The sequence below is a fragment of the Phyllostomus discolor genome, chromosome 5, assembly GCF_004126475.2.
Source record: "Phyllostomus discolor isolate MPI-MPIP mPhyDis1 chromosome 5, mPhyDis1.pri.v3, whole genome shotgun sequence".
In the NCBI taxonomy this organism is placed as follows: domain Eukaryota; kingdom Metazoa; phylum Chordata; class Mammalia; order Chiroptera; family Phyllostomidae; genus Phyllostomus; species Phyllostomus discolor.
Window position 1 is genome coordinate 174,832,346 of NC_040907.2, and position 16,314 is coordinate 174,848,659.

At 72.0% G+C, this 16,314-nt stretch overlaps 1 protein-coding gene across 1 annotated transcript; it reads left to right on the forward strand.

The window, feature by feature from the left end:
* Positions 1 to 432: 432 nt before the first annotated feature.
* Positions 433 to 16,091, forward strand: ADGRA1 (adhesion G protein-coupled receptor A1). The gene is made up of 7 exons (XM_036027468.1): positions 433 to 912; positions 1,547 to 1,744; positions 7,029 to 7,156; positions 8,256 to 8,379; positions 10,926 to 11,071; positions 13,267 to 13,365; positions 14,410 to 16,091. The coding sequence occupies exons 2-7, from the start codon at positions 1,742 to 1,744 to the stop codon at positions 15,632 to 15,634; spliced, it is 1,725 nt and encodes a 574-aa protein (XP_035883361.1). The 5' UTR covers positions 433 to 912; positions 1,547 to 1,741; the 3' UTR covers positions 15,635 to 16,091.
* The last annotated feature ends 223 nt before the right edge of the window (positions 16,092 to 16,314 follow it).

Consider the following 16,314-nt stretch of genomic DNA (forward strand, 5'->3'; position numbering starts at 1 on the left):
CCCTGGGGTCTGCTGGGCAGAGTCACAGCCCAGGAGACTACAAGGAGGAGGGACGGGCTCCCCCCACCAGGTTCCCACCGGCCGAGCCCAGACCCCCAGGAGGGGAGCGCAGCCGGGCCGACCTCCCCGTGGCGGCTGCCTGCCGGCCCTCCCCTCCCCCTCTGGCCTGCCGGGGTCTGGGGCCTGGCTGGGGCGGGGGCCGCGGCCTCTCCCGCCCAGCGCCGGGCGCCTGCAGCAGGGCCACCCTGCTGACTCACGCAGGCACGGGCTCCTGGGGGCTCGCCTGTGCCTGCACATGTCTGGGTTCGTGCTGCTTGAACACAAGGACGTGAAAACCCCTCTCCGAGCGGCTCCCCGCTCGCGGCTCGTCTGGGGGCCCCGCACACACGCGCGCAGCGCCGCGCTCGCTCGGAAGGCACGCCCGCCGGCCCTCCTGCCTCCTTGCAGGGGGCCCTTTCACGTGAGCCGTGCGGCGCCGGGAGCGAGGCCGAGCCTGGCCGGTTGTCTCTTTAAATCGGCTCTGCGGCCGGTGATGGGCGCGGGAAGAACCACTCCCAGCCTGCGGCAGGGAGCCGGCCGCCGCGCCGCCATCCGCCTCCCCCATCCCCATGGTTACGGCTCCCGCTTCCCGCCGGCCCTCGTCCGCGGCTGCCGCCCGCGGAAGCCGGCGCAAGCGGCTGGCGCTCCTCGCCCGCGTCCCGGGAGCTGCGTGCTGAGCGCCGCGCTGCAGGTCTGCCCGCGCTGGCTCTGACTCACGTCTCCCGGCCGCAGCCCTGCAATCTGTTGATCGCCCGCGAGCCCGGCGCACGGGCCCTGGGAATGGAGACCCGCGCCCCAGCACGGCGAGCTCGCCGCGGCTCCCCGGCAACAGGCGCAGCGCCGCTGCCGCTCCGGCTGTTTTTGCCAAAATAGGTGAGAAGTCGGGCTTCCTGTCTCGGGGTCTGAGCGGCGGGTGGGCCCGGGCCGGGAAGCAGCAGGAGGTGGGGGGAGGCGAGGTTCTGGCTCCCGCATCCGCGCCGACCCGGTGAGGCGGTTCCTGCTCCTGGAAATGCAGGTTCCGAGTAACTTTGGGCAAAGCCGAGGGCGCGAGCCACAGCCGGAACCTGGGTCTGTGGGGGCGGGGGCCGCCAGCCCCGAGCCCGGCTGTGTCCTCTGCCCGGGGCCGGCTGTTCTTCGGCAGATTAATTCAAGGTTTATGGATTCTCTGGACGCGAGCGGGCAGGCAGCCGCCCAGCTCTGCGAGGGCAGGGTCCTGGGCTGGGCGCCGGGCAGAGGCTGGTTTTTAAACGTGGGGAAGGACGCGCTCCCTGGGGGGCAGTCCGGCGCCGGGCGCTGGGCCGTGGCCCCCGAGGCTCCCCTGCCCGGGGCGCCCCCGCGGCCTCCGAGAGCCCCTCACAGATGGAGCCCCAAGTCAGAGGAGAGGGTCCAAGGCCGGCTGGGCTGAGAGCGGCCGAGACGGGGCAACTCTGGGAGGTGCGGGGCCCTGCCGTGGGGCAGGGGCAGCAGGGAGACCCTCCCCTGCCCTGACCAGGCCCTGTCTTTGCAGGTGGGCCCACTCTCACCCACCCCACCGGAGTCGCCCTGAGGCCCGTGGCCCGGGGCTCACCCCCGTGGCCGCTGCTTGGGACCTTGACCTTCTGGACGGCCATGGAGGCTGGCAGGGAGAGAGGCGCAACATAGTCGGCCGGCGGCAACGCCACCTGCCTCCACGGCGCCCGCCCCTCAGCAACTCCGCGTGCTCATGGTGAGTCCACCCTCGCAGGGGCCGGGCCAGGCCGGGGCCACGCCGAGGGCGGCACCCTGCGCATGGGGGCCGGGGCAGGGCCAGCGAGTGGTCGGGTGGTCAGCCAGCGGGCAGCGGGGCCCAGGCCGGTCCCGTCCCCGGGGGTCCTGGGGGGCGGGGCGGCCACTTGTCTCCCCCCGCCCGCCCGCCCGGCTGCCTGGCGAGGACCACACTAATTAGCGGATGGCGTGCCGCAGTGTTGAATCACGTCGTCAGCGTGGGGCGGAGGAGAGGTCCGTCCCACGCCCCCGTCCCCTCCGGATCCAAGGCCTGGGAGCCCCTTCCTGGCCCCGGGCCCGGGCCTCCCGCTGCTGCAGCCCCGCCCACCCCTTCGCTGCAGAAAGTTGGCAGGACCCCAGGCGGGTGTGGGTGGGCTTCAGCCGCACGTACGGCAAACACGGGGGTGCTCTTCTCACCGGCAAAGGGGGGCCGGCTGCCGTGAGCGGCGGGGGCCTGTGAGGGCTCGTCCCACCGCCCGGGTGCGGCCGGCCGTGGGGCTGCCGGGGCTGGGACTCCGGAAGGTCGGCGAGGGCCGAGTGAATGATGCATTGTGTGTGCGAGGGGCAGCCGGCGGAGCGCGTGCGGGGAATGCTGATGGCCGGAGGACAGCGCGGCCGGCAGCGGCCACGGACCCCGACAGGGAGGGCCAGCCAGACCCGGCGGTCCGCTCCGCGGGGAGGGGTCGCCCCGAGTCACCCGTCTGTCTCCTCTCGACTAGAAATGTCCGAGCGAGGGTGACGCTTGCTCCCAGAGCCCGGCGTCGCGCCCAGGCCGCCCCACGCCTCAGGGGCTGGAAGGACGCCAGGGCCTCGCCGTTCTGACGGCGGGGAGGCTGCGTGTTCCGGGCACAGGCCGCTCCGCGCGGAGGCCGGCAGCTGCCCAGGCCCCCCCGCCCCCCGCCCTGCGAGCACTTGTTGCCCGAGAGAGACGGGCGGGGGGGTGGCCATGGCCTCCCCACAGCAGAGTCCCAAGCTGTCCCTCCTCAGAGGTGGGTCCCCTGGGCAGGGCGGAGCCGCGGCGGGTGGAGGAGAGGTGGCCTGGCAGGGGCGCTGCCCAGCGGCCCTCCCCCACGCTGGTCTCCGTGTCCCTGACGGGTCTGCACGCCCAGCCATGCCCCCAGAGCTGGGACCACAGCAGCACTTGGCTGGGCGTCGTGTTGACGGACAGCAACCGCCCAGAGACAGGTCCTGGGCAAAACGGAGAACGCCCGGCGGCCCCCCATGCGGGACAGTCGGGCACGGGACCTTCCCTGTGGGTGTCTGAGTCCGAGGGGTGTGAGGGGGGAGCCCGAGGGCCCAGCCGGCGGGTGGCCCGCCCCTGCCTGCCCCAGGCCGCCGCCCTGCTGGCCCCTGCGGTCGGCACGCGGCCTCCGGGGCCCTGCGTCCCCACAGGCACCCACTGCAGGCCAGCTGCGCTGACCGCCACGCGCCCCGGGCAGGCCCCCCGGGCCCGGGCCTCCTTCCGGGACGCGCTGCCCTCTGCCTGGCGCTCGGGCGAGGTCTGGTCGCCCAGGGCTGCCCCGGGGAGTTCTGTGTCTGCCACCTGAGGCCACGGCTGCCCCACCTTCGTCCCAACAGCTAGGAAACGGAGCGGCCATGGCCGGCCCGCCCCGGCTGCCGCGGGCGGGGGTGGACTGCCGGCCGGCTCCAGGCACGCGATCCTCCGTGGCCCTCGGGGACCGCCCACCCCTCCTCCGACGGAAGACCGCCTGGGCCCTCGCACTTCCTCTGCCCCCTTCCTGGGCTGCGTCGGGGCCCAGCTCCCACGCCGTGGGCCGGGAAGGGGGCTGCAGGGAGAGGCCTGGCGTGGACGGTACGGCCACCTGCTCTCACCTCCTGGCACGGCCACCTCAGGGTGCGCTGTGGGCGAGCTCCCGTCCCCGCCCCGCCGGCTCCAACGGCACAAAGGCCACTCGGTCCACCCGGGGTGGACCTGGCTTAGCAGGCACCACAGCAGCAGGGCTGGGCTCCCGTTCGGACCCCCGCAGAGCCCCCGCGTGCTGGGACTTTGGGGCTGGGCTCGGGGTCAGGGCCCCCAAGCCAGGACGGGGTAGAGGCCAGCTGCTGCCCAGCCAGGCTTGGCATGGAGACACACAGCGGGCTTCCGGCATCCTTTTCCCCACATAAGTGCCCCCCTTCGAAGAGGGACCTAAGACCCCCAAAGACAGCGGGGTCGAAGCCAGGAAGGGCGTCTGTGAGGCCAGCCCAGGGGACTGCAGGTCTTCCAAGCCGCCCGGGCCGCCCGGGACGCTCCAGCCCTGAGTCGGCTCCAGCCCTGAGTCGGCCGCCGTCCGCCCGCCTGTGTGTCCACCCCCACCCGCCCGCCAGGCTGAGCCCAGGGACCCACCACCCGCCGGCCAGCGCCTCCAGCCTCGCCTGAAAGGCCGTGCCGCCGGCTGTGGACTCGAGAGAACCCGTGAGGGCTTCCTGTCGGCTGCCTTTAGTCCCGCCCAGTTCCTGCTGTTCCGGATGCTCCCAGAACCACCCCCGTCTCACAGCTGGGGACTGTCCCCCGAGTCATAAGCGCCCCCTTAATGCGACCAGTGTTAGGCAGGTGACACCGGGCCCAGCAGGGAGGTCCCGGTGGGGGGGACTGCTCAGGGGCTGGCCCCAGCTCTCAGCAGCCGGCCGGCCCGCACGCCCCCAGAAGGAACCACAGCAAGCACGTAAGTGCGGCGTCCAATCAGGGAGATCGGCGCTCCGAATGAATAAATTACTGATCTTCTTCCTCTTCCTCTCCCCGGGGAGCACTTTGACGAAAGGTTGACAGATCAATAAGACGCAATTATCATTTGAAAGGCGCCCAGGGACATCAGGCTCCGATGGAATCGGCCTCGGCCACTCGGGCCGCGAGGAAGGACGTCCGTGCGCCCGTGGCCTGCGTCCCCCGACGGCCGGGGCCCCTTCGCCCCCCGTGTCACCATCACTCTCAGCAGAGGGTGAGGTTCTGCTCGGACGAGTGACACACAGCCTGGCCGACCGCCCCCTTCCGGCCGTTCTCAGCGTCCTGGCCGATGTGATTTGCAGAACACACAGAAACACACGTGCGAGTAAAATGATGTTATGTAAAAGGAAGTCACGCCAACACGAGACACGGGAATGCAGACAAACAGCCCGCCAGGCCCTCCGTGTGGCCCAGGTGGGCCCCGCCCCCGCTGCACCTGGGGGCTCCCAGCCCTCCAGCGGTGAGGTCCGGGCTCCACCCACCGAGACAGGCTCGCTGCTCTGAGGGCCCCGCTGGGGCCGCGGCCTCGGGGACGCGCCCGAGACGCCCGGCAGCCCAGCGCCGCCGCCGACCACACACGGCAATCGTGAGGACCGGCTCGTGGGACGCTTGCAGCGTAGACGCTTCCAAGAGGAACTCGCACATGTGTGAGCTGGGAAATATGAAATATGTCTCTGTTTTGCATTTTAAATGTCACCTCTAAAAGTGGAGAGAGGCGCACCGCGCCGGAGAAGGAGGAAAGCCGGGCCAGAGGGAGCTGACGGTGTCCTGCCCGCCGTGGGTGCAGCTGCTCCAGGCGGGGGGGGGGGGGGGGGGGGTGCCTCCTGCTGCCCCAGCACCGGGCAGCTCAGCCCTGGGCCCGAGGAGGAGGAGGAGGAGGCCGCGGCGCCTGCTGCCGGGTGACTGCCTGGCCTGCGGCGCCGGCCTGGGCGCACCCCCCAAAACGCCCCTGCATCTGGGACCGAGGCCCTGAGTGCTCGCCCAGCACAGGAAGCCTCCTCCCGGCTCCTCGTCTGGCTGAAGGGCGGGCGGGCGGGCGGGCGGGCCGTGTGGGGCCCTCCCCACTGCCACCTGGCGCCGGGCCCGGCCCCCGAGTCTGGTGCCAACACGAAGCCGCAGGTGTTCAGGGAGCCGTGCGGCTCCCCCAGCATCATCTCCCGGGGCGGTGCCCTGAGAAAGGCCTCAAGGGGGTGTGAGCCCCGGGGAGGGGCCGGCCATCCAGCTGGAGGACGTGGACGCGGTGCTCCGGGCGGGGGAGAGCGGACGGACGGGCCGGGGAGGGGGCTCTTGGGGGCAGGAGGAGCCGAGGACTCCCACGAGGGAGGAGGAGGAGGACGGCTCAGGAGTCACCCCCCACCCGGAGACATCCACGCACCCAGCCAGACCCGACTCCTCGGCCTGCCGGGAGGAAGCAGCGAGGGAAGGGTAACGTCCAGCTGTGGCCGGACGGCAGGCTTCGGCGATGAGTGGGCGGCCGCTGCTGAGCCGTGAGGAACACGGGAGGCGTGAATGACCAGGTGCTGAGCGGGAGCTGTGGGCCCCACAGGCCCCGGGACCCTGCTGTCCAACAGCGCCTCCCCTCCCCCACCCCGAGGCTCCCTTAGCCTGTGAGCTGCTCCTCGTCACCAACAGGCAGCTCTCCCTGGCACAGAAGTGGTCCTCACGCAGGCACAGGGCCCCCAGGGCAGGGTGGCAGGCCCGGCGGGCAAGAGGCCAGGTGGCCGGGGCCAGGCCTGTGGCCATGTGGTCGCAGACCCTCCTCGGGGCCCAGCGTGGATGGTGCTCCCAGCTGGCTGCTGCTGCTGCTGGGCGCCTGTGCCCTTGGGGCCGGCTTCCCTTGGCCGCCTCTCGTCCGGGCTCGTGACTCGGTGGGGGCCCGGGCTGGCGGTCTGCGAGCGTCGGCTCCAGCCCCGTGCCGCCCTGATGGGGCCAGTGCTGCTCTGTGTGCACCGGCCCTGCGCATGTCCTCGCCGGCGGACAGTCCGGACGGAGCACGGCGCCGCCACGGCGTCCGGCCCGCGCTCTGCGGAGCGTCCCAGCACCCTCCCCTGACCACGTCCGGTCGTCGCTGCGCCGGGGCCAGGACGCTGTTTCTGGCCTCAGTGTGGACCAGGCCCCTCGGTCGTCGGACCCTGCGGAAGCCCCTGGGCATCAGGCGCCTACGGGAGGTCTCTCCACTGTCCTGGGGGCAGCCGACGGCACTCAGTCCCCAGGGAAACCCCCGCGGAGCCCCGTGGAGATGGCCACGGAGCCGACCCTGAGGGCAATGCCACACACAGGCCCACGAGGCCATGGCCCCCCACCCCACCCCCACGAGCACCCCCCTGAGCAGGGTCTTGCCCGGCCCTGGCGGGGTGGCCGCCTCTGCGGAGACCCAGCCAAGGCCCCCCGGTTCAGAAAATGCCTCAGGTGACGTGCAGGGTGGGGTCGGGTGGGGCCTCAGGGAGAACCCCGTGGCTGGGCCACGCATGTGGCTTCCCAGCCACGCCGCTCACGGGGGCCTGCGCTGTGCTCCTTCCAGGATCTGAAGACTGTGCTCTCCCTGCCCCAGCACCCAGGGGAGTTCCTGCACCCCGTGGTGTACGCCTGCACGGCCGTCATGCTGCTCTGCCTGCTCACCTCCGGCATCACCTACCTCGTGCACCGCAGGTGAGGCCCCACGGCGCCCCCTGGAGGCAAACCCCAAAGTGAGACCTGCACCCCTCGCAGAGCCAGCCGTCCCTGCAAGGCTCGTCACAGGTTGCCGGCCAACCTGAGCCTGCCCGGCCCAGGGGGCCCTGCGGGCGGCGAGGGTGGCCGAGCGTCAGGGACAGCCACACCCGTCCACTCTGGGCGTCCACATGCCCGTTGCACCCGGGGCCGTGAGTTCGTCCTCCCGCAGCCCAGCCTCTGCTCAGCTCCTGGGAGCTGCAGCGGCCGGCAGACCCCGAGGCCCGTCGGCACGGTGCCTGTTCTTCTAGAACACGGGGAGACCGGCCGGGTCTCCGCTGGGCGGGTGTCCTGGCCACCTCTGCCTCGGAGCAGGGAGGTGACCGGCCGCGTCCCTGTCACTCCACAGCGCCCTGGGGAGTGGGAGGAGGGGTCTCCGCCATGTCAGGGTCTAGCCCACAACTCGAGTTGTGGGCAAAGCCCGGGCGGTGGCACAACCACACAGCCACGGCCACGGGAAGAGGCTGTGGCCGCCGGCTCGGCTGTGAGCTCCAGCCTGGCGGCGGTCTCCGGCGTGGCCGCAGCAGGGGCAGCACTGGCACCCAGGTGCAGGCGTGCGGCCGGGGCCAGCGTGCAGTCACCCCTGTCACGGCCTCCTCTCGAGGGACCAGACTTCTGCTCCGAGAGGGACCGGGAGACCAGGGGTGCCTGCCGCACCCACCCCCGCCGCCGGCTTCGTGACCAGACAGGCGTCCTCACCCGTCGATGGCCAGATGGTGCGGCGAGGTCTCCCCGAACCCTCCCGGTCCTCGTGTTCCGGGGGGGTTTAACGCCGAACCCCACCAGCCGCACCTGAGGGGTAGACTCCGCCACACGGTCCACCGTCTTCCCCTCCACGCAGTCCTCGGGGCGGGTCTCTCTGCCCGGCTCCCACGGGAGCAGCCTGAGCGGGGAGGGGCCGGGGGCTCTGCCAGGGGGCCGGGGAGCTCTGCTGCGGGGCGGGGGGGCCCTGCCGGGTGGGGGAGGGGGCTCTGCCGGGGGGAGCTCTGCCGGGGGGGGGGGGGGGCGGGGTCCTGACTCCATGCCCCCATCTCCGCAGCGCCATCCGCATCAGCCGCAAGGGCCGGCACACGCTCCTGAACTTCTGCCTGCACGCGGCCCTGACCTGTGCCGTGTTCGCCGGGGGCATCAACCGCACCGCCCACCCCGTGCTGTGCCAGGCGGTGAGTGCTGCCCGCCCGCGCCCGCCTCTGCTGCCGCCTCTCCCGCCTCCTCGGGCGGCCGCGCGGCGGCTGTCCTGTCTGTGGGGGCGCGGCGGGCGCCTGCCCAGGTGTTTCTTGGGGAGGGACGGCGAGGCGCCCGGCGTGTCCCTGGTACAGGGCCGGTGAGTCAGGCGACTTCACTCAGCGTCCGATCACGTCAACGGTTGGTTTCCCGCGTGGTCCGGCCTGTGCCCGGCCTGGGGGGGGGGCAAGGCTGGCCAGACGTCGCTCCCCACAAACGGTGCTCGTCCAGGAATCAGCTCGCACCTGCGGGGCCTGGGGGGCCACCTGCTCCCCGTCCAGGTAGGACTCCAGGTGGCCGATGCCGAGACGCCCATCACGAGCGGCTGCCACAGAGTCCAGGCCACGGCGATGTGTGCGGAGGCCACAGAGGGGCCCCGCCAGCCCCCCTCGGGTGACTGGGAGAAACGTAAACTGCCCTTCTGCTCCTGTCACGCTGCTGTGAGGGAGACGACCGGGGCACCCTCGCAGGGGTGCCCTCTGGACCCTGCGGAGCAGCCGGCCCTGACCTCCCCGCGACCTTCTCGTCCATCCTCAGAAATGCACAGGGGACCTGCGGGTGCTGGGGGTGCAGCCGAGGGCAAGCCCTCCGGCCCCCTGCGGAGGGGCACGCAGGCAGCAGCGACCTGTCGGCACCCCAGCCGCACAGAACCCTCCGGGCGCAGGCCCACCATTGCGGAGAGGGCCGGGGGCAGAGGACGGGGCAGCGGCCACCTCATGTGTCCCTCTGACGGGTCACCGGGCACCCAGACAGGTCGACCGTGCCTCTGGGCGTGTACAGGGTGGTGTTGGGGGTGAGTGAACTGATGGACCCCCCCCCAGTGTGGTGGCCCCGTCCAGCCTGCTGGGCCCGAACAGGAGGGGATCCTGAGTGGGAAAGAAGCCCGTCTCCGGCCTTTGGACACAGACACGACGGATCCACCGTCAGTCTCCGGGGCCTCCTCCAGCGTGCTGACCGCGGGCCGGCCCCACCTCGACCAGGACACCACGCATGGCCCGGGCGCCGGGCACCGGACCCTGGCCGCCTTCCCCGTCCGGTGCCGCCCAGGGCGACCGTGAGTGATGCACGAGAAGTGGTCCAAGCTCCGGATGGCGGAGAGAACAGGCGGTTGTTATGGCAACAAAAATGACCGTGTGCCTCATTAAAGCGCGAAGTGACATCACAGACACAGACGGGCGGCAGCTTCGTCTCCACAGCACACGCGAGCGTCCTCGCCGCCCTGGGCTGGGAGCGTGGGGCAGCGTGGAGCACTGCCCGGCAGCCAGGGCGGGCCCCTGCGGCCCCGCCGAGTGTCCTGCCTGAGTCCGGGGGCCGGAGGCCGGGCTCTACCACTCACCAGCCCTCGAGCCCCCCACACGTGCGGCCGGGGCGCAGCTCAGCCCCGCGCCCCCCGCGCCCGCCCCATCGGCCCTGCACACCCCCTGCCCTCCTCGTCTGCCCCGCCGCGTCCCTGACTGCACTTGCCCACGAGGACAGCCGCGCTGCTGTCCCCTGGAAGGAGAGTCGGGCTGGCCCTCAGCTGAGAGCCAGGCAACGGGCCCCGCCCCCGCCGCTGCTTCTCCCAGTGCCGCGAGTCCCTGACTCCAGCACCACCCCCGCCGGCCCCAGGGTGAGGCCGTGTGCGTGGGAAGAGCTCGGGGCCGAGGAAAAGGCCGGACTCGCCCATGGGAGGGAGCCTGTCCAAAACCCTAAAAACAATTCAGGGCTCCCCCCCCCAGGGGCTCATCAATCACTGTGGAGTTTTCTCAGGAGCTGACACCGAACTGATAAATCATCGTGATGGGCAGAGCTGGCCTTCTCAGGGAGCCTGTGTCCCTTGAACACCGACGTCCTTCCGGTTACAGCCGCCTTCCGCCCGTCACCGAGCCATGCCAGGTCCCTCTTCAGAGGTCACCCCGCTCTCTGGAGCCGCACCAGACGGAGCGCGGGGGGCGTGATTAGCTAATGCAGCAGGTGCGGCGCCGGGGCGCACCGGCGCTGTTCCCATAGTAACGGGCACCTCTGGTTTGCAGGGAGCGACCTGCCCCTCGATCCGGAAGATGCCGGTCTCTCTGGCAGCACCGGCACAAAACGCCGGCACCCGGGGGACTGCCACCGCACGTGGCACCGGCTCCATGGGCGGTGGAGGGGGGCGGCGGGCACCTGCTCCCTGGGCTGGCAGGGCCACGTGCACCGGGCCCCACGTGCAGGGTGTGTGCACACCCCTCAGGGTCCCCCACGTCGCCGGCCCGACGTGGACCCCGCCCGGAGGGCTGTGCACACAGGCAGCTCCGCCAGAGCCCTCGTCTGCTGGGCTGAGGCTGCCCTGCAGCCGGAGAGGCCCCCGGGAAGTGCAGCGTGTGCTAGAGCCAAGGGCCCAGCGCCCCCGCCACTGCGGAGCTGCCCGCTGAGGACTCCGGGGATGGGGGACGGGGGGCTGGACGGCTGGGCCTGCCGTCGGAGGCCCGTGCACTGGCGGGCAGCGGCTGACCGGTCCCCCCCGCAGGTGGGCATCGCGCTGCATTACTGCACGCTCTGCGCCATGCTGTGGATCGCCGCGACAGCCCGGAGCATCTACCAGCAGGTGACCAAGAAGGCGCCGCCGTGCCCGGGCGCAGACCGGCCGCCGTACTCCCGGCAGCCCCTGCTCAGGTACCCAGGCACACGCGGGCCCCCCCGGTCCCCCAGGCTCTGGGGGTCCAGCCCTGCACCCGTGGTGGGGGTGTCGGCCGAGTGGCTCTCGAGAACTCGGAGCCCGAGGACGAGGTAGCCGGGGGCTGGGGGATTCCAGGGGGTCTCGGGGCCAGCGTGTCTGTCCAGGGCTGCTGAGCTCCGTGCCGTGGGGGGCCCGTGGCACAGACTGCTCCGGGGAGTGGGACAGGGCGGGGAGGGTCTTCAGTGGCCTGGGTGATGCACGGGTCTCTGAGTTAGGACTCCTGCTTGTTAGCCGGGGAAACCGAGGCAGCGTAGTGGCTCGAGTTGCTGTTTCAAGGAGACGGGCCCTGGCCCTTCCTCTGGGGCTCACGGCAGCTTTGGACAGGGGCCCGGCTCCAGGCAGGCGCCCGGTTACATTCTCAGGCCGGGTGGCCCTGGGGTGCCCAGGTGGTCCCGTGAGGGGAAGCCGCTGCCATGGTGAAGGTGGGGGACGTGGGCACCTCTCCCCTAGGGCTGGGCTCCGTCTGGCCCTGACCTTGGAGGGCTCTCCGCCCACACCCCCAGGGGCCCGGCAGGCCCCGTTGGAGGCAGACAACACAGGGCCCTGTGCTGCCTGCAGCACTGAGGTGACGCCCACCAGGGGGACCCTCACCTCATCTGGCTTTCAGCCGCGCGGCCCCTGGGGCCACGGTGCGTGTGCGGGAGGCAGGAGGCCGGGATGCGTTGCCTTGTCTCCCCTCGGAGGCCCCAGGCCCCTGGGTGTAAACGGCGGCATCTCAGTGCCCGTCCTGGTCTGCAGCCAGTGACCAAAGGGTCACCTGGCTTTCGATGAATGAGACGGAGGCCGGGGGGCACCAGGGTGCTGTCCTCTGCCACAGCTTCACCAGCCCCCAGCCAGCCACGCGCCGGGGCTCCTGGGCCTGCGGACCTCTGAGTCAGCTGTTGGGCCTTACAGCGGCTCCGGGGCCACCCGGAGGTCACTGCCATCACCACCCCTGTGTCCTGGAGGGCCTGACCCCCGGGGGTGGGGCAGGGGCATTGGCTCAGGCCTGCACCGAGGCTGCCCCTCCACTGCTCTCTGCCCGGCCTGGGGCCAGAGGCCAATGTGCTGGGCCTGGGGTTTCCCCCAGGAGACCAGAGGCTGGCGGACAGGGGCCAGGGACTTCCCTCCCAGGCCCTCCCGGCCCAGCAGCTGCTCCTGCTGCTCAACCCAGAGGCGTCCCTATTCAGGGACGGCTCCTCCCACCACCTGTTGCAGCAGCCCCCCGCCCCCATCTGCATGGTACATGCTTTTTTTTCTTTAAAGATTTATTTATTTTTAGAGAGAGAAGAAAGGAGGGAGAAAGAGAGGAAGAGAAACATCAGTGTGTGGTTGCCTCTCACACGCCCCCTAGTGGGGACCTGGCCTGCAACCCAGGTGTGTGCCCTGACTGGGAATCGAACCGGCGACCCTTTGGTTGGCAGCCCGTGCTCAGTCCACTGCGCCACAGCAGCTGGGGCCACACATGCATTTAAAGTGTCCGGGAGTGGGCGTCTCCTGCGCCCGACCTGAGCGGGGCGTGGGCGGAGTGTCAGACTGGACCCTGTGTTCTGAGTGCAGGTGACCGGCAGACCTGGCTGCCGCCGTGGGGGGGTCCCGGGACTGGGCCCAGAAGGATCCGACCTGGGCCCGCTCCCTCTGCCAGGGAGGGGCCTGGGGCCATGACACAGAGCAGAGCCTGGCGGCCCCAGGATACACTGAGATTGGGGGTTACGATACTCACAGGGAGGGGGTCCCCGGGTGCCACGCAGGGTGCCTCTGGGCCGCTGGCGCCAGGGAACGTGGCCGGGCGTTGGGAAGCAAACTGGGCAGCGGGAAGGAGGGCGAGGCCAGAGGCCAGGCCTGCCTCGGGGTCTCTGCGGGAGGGGCGGCAGGGGTCCGTGGACCCCCCGGGGCACCTTTGCCTCGGGGCGTCCACACAGGGCCTGCCCCGCCCTCCGGCAGGAAAGCCACACAGGGGTGTCTGACGGGGGGGGGGCAGTGGGGGCAGGGACAAGCCAGAGGCATCCTTGCCAGCTCAGCCGGCTCGGTGGCGGGTGCTGCTTGGCCTGGGCCCCGGGGCACGGCCCCCCACCTTCGTCCCGGAGGCGGAGCTGTGCTCGGGGACCCCGCTGGGTTCGGGGGACAGTGAGCGGCCTCCTGCTCTCCGCAGGCTCTACCTCATCAGCGGCGGCGTTCCCTTCGTCATCTGCGGGGTCACGGCCGCCACCAACATCAAGAATTACGGCCCGGAGGACGAGGACGCAGCGTAGTGAGTACAAGAGCTGGAGGGGGAGGGGGGCCCCAGGAGGGGGCGGGGGACCCCTGGAGCGCCTCCCCAGTCCAGTCGCCCAGACCGCGGGGTGCCCACCACTCACGGCCACTCGGGGACGACAGACTGAAACAGCCCAGAAATGACGCCGCGCAGGGAGGGTCCGGGGCCACCTGGTGACTGTCCCCGGGCGTCCCTCTGCTCACAGTGTGCGGTCTGGGTGTCCAAAGCTGTCCCCCTCCCTGACGGACTCCGTTCCCCCGCCTCCTTCCCTGGGCACCGGGGGCTGGTTCTGTGGGGGTGGGGGCCCGGGGACCAGTGGCACGGGGCAGGAGGGCCCAGGCCAGCAGAAGCTGAGTCAGACCCCCCAGGACGCCCGCCCCCAGCTGCACGGCCCCGGACACTTCCCAGCACCCGCCGGCCCTTGGGCCAAGGGGCACCAACGGCCCTGGTGGGCAGGCCCCTTGCTCGTCTCCTGACCATGAGGCCGCATGTTGGTTGTCCACACCACACAGTGACTTCCACGGGCACCTCGGGGTGCAGGCGGCACAGTCAGCACCAGGCGCCCTCCCCAGAGCCGGCCGCCTGCCCCTGCGAAGGCCAGTCTCGCCCCCACACTCACAGCAGTACCGTCCCCAGGCCCTCGGGGCCCCTGAGCTGGGCCCCCCCCCCATCACTGGCTCCTTCTCCGCCCTCAGCCTGCCCCCAGGACCCACAGCTGTTCCCTCCGAGGCTCGCGCCCGCTCCCGGGGCCCAGCGGGGGAGGGGCAAAGGGACACGAGAAAAGCAGCGGCTCAGAGAGTGGCCGGCACAGGACACGGCGGTGCCCCTGCGCGCCCACACCCCAGGCCCCTGCTTGCTCTGACCCGGTGACCCGGTGCCTCGGCGCCGGAGTCACCGCTGCAGGGCCTCGCTGTTGGTCCTCCTCACACCTGCACTCGCTGTGCGGGGCGTCCTCCGCCCCCGAGCTCAGGGTCAGGCCCCCATCCCCACCGGGCGCCCTCCGCGGCGTGGCCCCCGCGCTGACCAGCTCTCCCCCCGCAGCTGCTGGATGGCCTGGGAGCCCAGCCTGGGCGCGTTCTACGGGCCGGCGGCCTTCATCGCGCTCGTCGCCTGCGTGCACTTCCTGGGCGCCCACGTGCAGCTGCGGCGCCACCCGGAGCGCCGGCACGAGCTCAGGGGGCGGGCGGAGGAGCAGCACCGGCTGCCCGGGCCGGAGGCCGCCCCCAGCCCCCGGGCGCCCCCCGGGCGGCCGCCCGCCTCGCTGCTGCAGAACGAGCACTCCCTGGAGGCCCAGCTGCGGGCCGCGGCCTTCACGCTGCTCCTGTTCGCGGCCACCTGGGCCTTCGGGGCGCTGGCCGTGTCCCAGGGCCCCTTCCTGGACCTGGTCTTCAGCTGCCTCTACGGCGCCTTCTGCGTGACGCTGGGGCTGTTCGTGCTCATCCACCACTGCGCCAAGCGGGACGACGTGTGGCACTGCTGGTGGTCCTGCCGCCCCGCCCGCCGGGGCGCCCGCCCCGCCCTGGACGCCAACGGGGACGCCCTGGGGCGCGCCGCCTGCCTGCAGGACCTGCCCTGCCCCGGCCGGCCGCGGGGCTTCGGCCACCCCGCGGCCGGCCACTGCAAGATGACCAACCTGCAGGCCGCCCAGAGCCACGTCAGCTGCCTGTCGCCGGCCACGCCCTGCTGCGCCCAGATGCACTGCGAGCAGCTGCTGGAGGACGCGGTCCACGCGCACGGGGAGGACCCCTGCGGCCACGACCCCTGCGGCCACGACCCCTGCGGCCACGACCCCTGCGGCCACGACCCCCGCCTGCACGGGTGCCTCCGGGGCAGGACGAGGCCGCACCACTTCGGCCGGCACCACGCGGCCGAGGCCGAGCAGGAGTACGCCTACCACATCCCGTCCAGCCTGGACGGCAGCCCCCGCAGCTCGGGCACGGAGGACAGCCCCCCCAGCTCGCTCGAGGGCCCCGCGGGGACGCACGGCCTGGCCTGCTGCGCCCAGGGCGACCCCTTCCCCTTGGTCAGCCAGCCCGAGGGCGGCCGCGCCAGCCCCACCCTCTACGGCTGCGGCCCGCGGCCCGGCAGGGAGGGGGCCCGAGGCCCCGCCCACTTCGAGATGCTCCGGCGGACACAGTCCCTGCCCTTCGGGGGCCCCGGCCCGAACGGGGTGCTCAAGGGCAGCCTGGGCGAGGCAGGGCCCTACGGCGCCGACAGCACCGGCAACATCCGGACGGGGCCCTGGAGGAACGAGACGACTGTGTAGCTCGGGGGGCCGGCCCCCCCCTTGGCGGGTGTCGGGGCAGAGTGGGGACCCTCTGCCTCCTGGGGGCCGGGGTTGGGGGTCCCCACGTGACCGAGCCTCTCAGGAGCGGCTGGCAGCCCCCGCTGACCCCTCGCTGTGAAGGACTCCAGTGGGAACACACTTTGGGGGGTGGGTGCCGCCTCCCCAACCCTGAGGCCGGACAAGCCGTCCACGCCCACAGCCACAGCTTTCCAGCCACAGCCCCCGGCCTCCCGGCCACGCGGCCACGGCAGCAGGCACCACGGGTGTGTTCCAGTGTTCAGCGCGTGCGTTGAATTTTGTCCCAGGTGTGGGGGTGGGCAGCCTGCTGGTCAGTCTGGTGGGCTCCAGGCCTGGGGACCCCTGTCCGAGCCTGTGCCAGCGCCACACCCACCCGCAGCCCCCCTCCTAGGTGCAGCCCCCACCCCGCAGGCCCGGGACCCGCTGGGCTCCGGGGGCAGGTCACCCTCAGAGGGGTCAGGGTCCAGGCCCTGCAAATGCCCCAAAACCCTTAACAAAAACGGACTTGCAAAGTCAGCCCCGGTCAGGACTGGGCCCCGCTCCAACAGGGGCATTTGGGAAAAACGAGGTCCCCTGCCCCCGAAGCAGGAGGGGCTGGCTTTCCCCCGAACATGTGGGCACAAGGCCTGGCTCAGAGGACG

Bases quoted from the DNA above. Each gene is read 5' to 3' on its own strand.
- ADGRA1 (XM_036027468.1), top strand. The intron at 7,157-8,255 runs GTGAGGCCCCAC...CCATCTCCGCAG, and splicing joins ACCTACCTCGTGCACCGCAG to CGCCATCCGCATCAGCCGCA. The intron at 11,072-13,266 runs GTACCCAGGCAC...TGCTCTCCGCAG, and splicing joins TCCCGGCAGCCCCTGCTCAG to GCTCTACCTCATCAGCGGCG.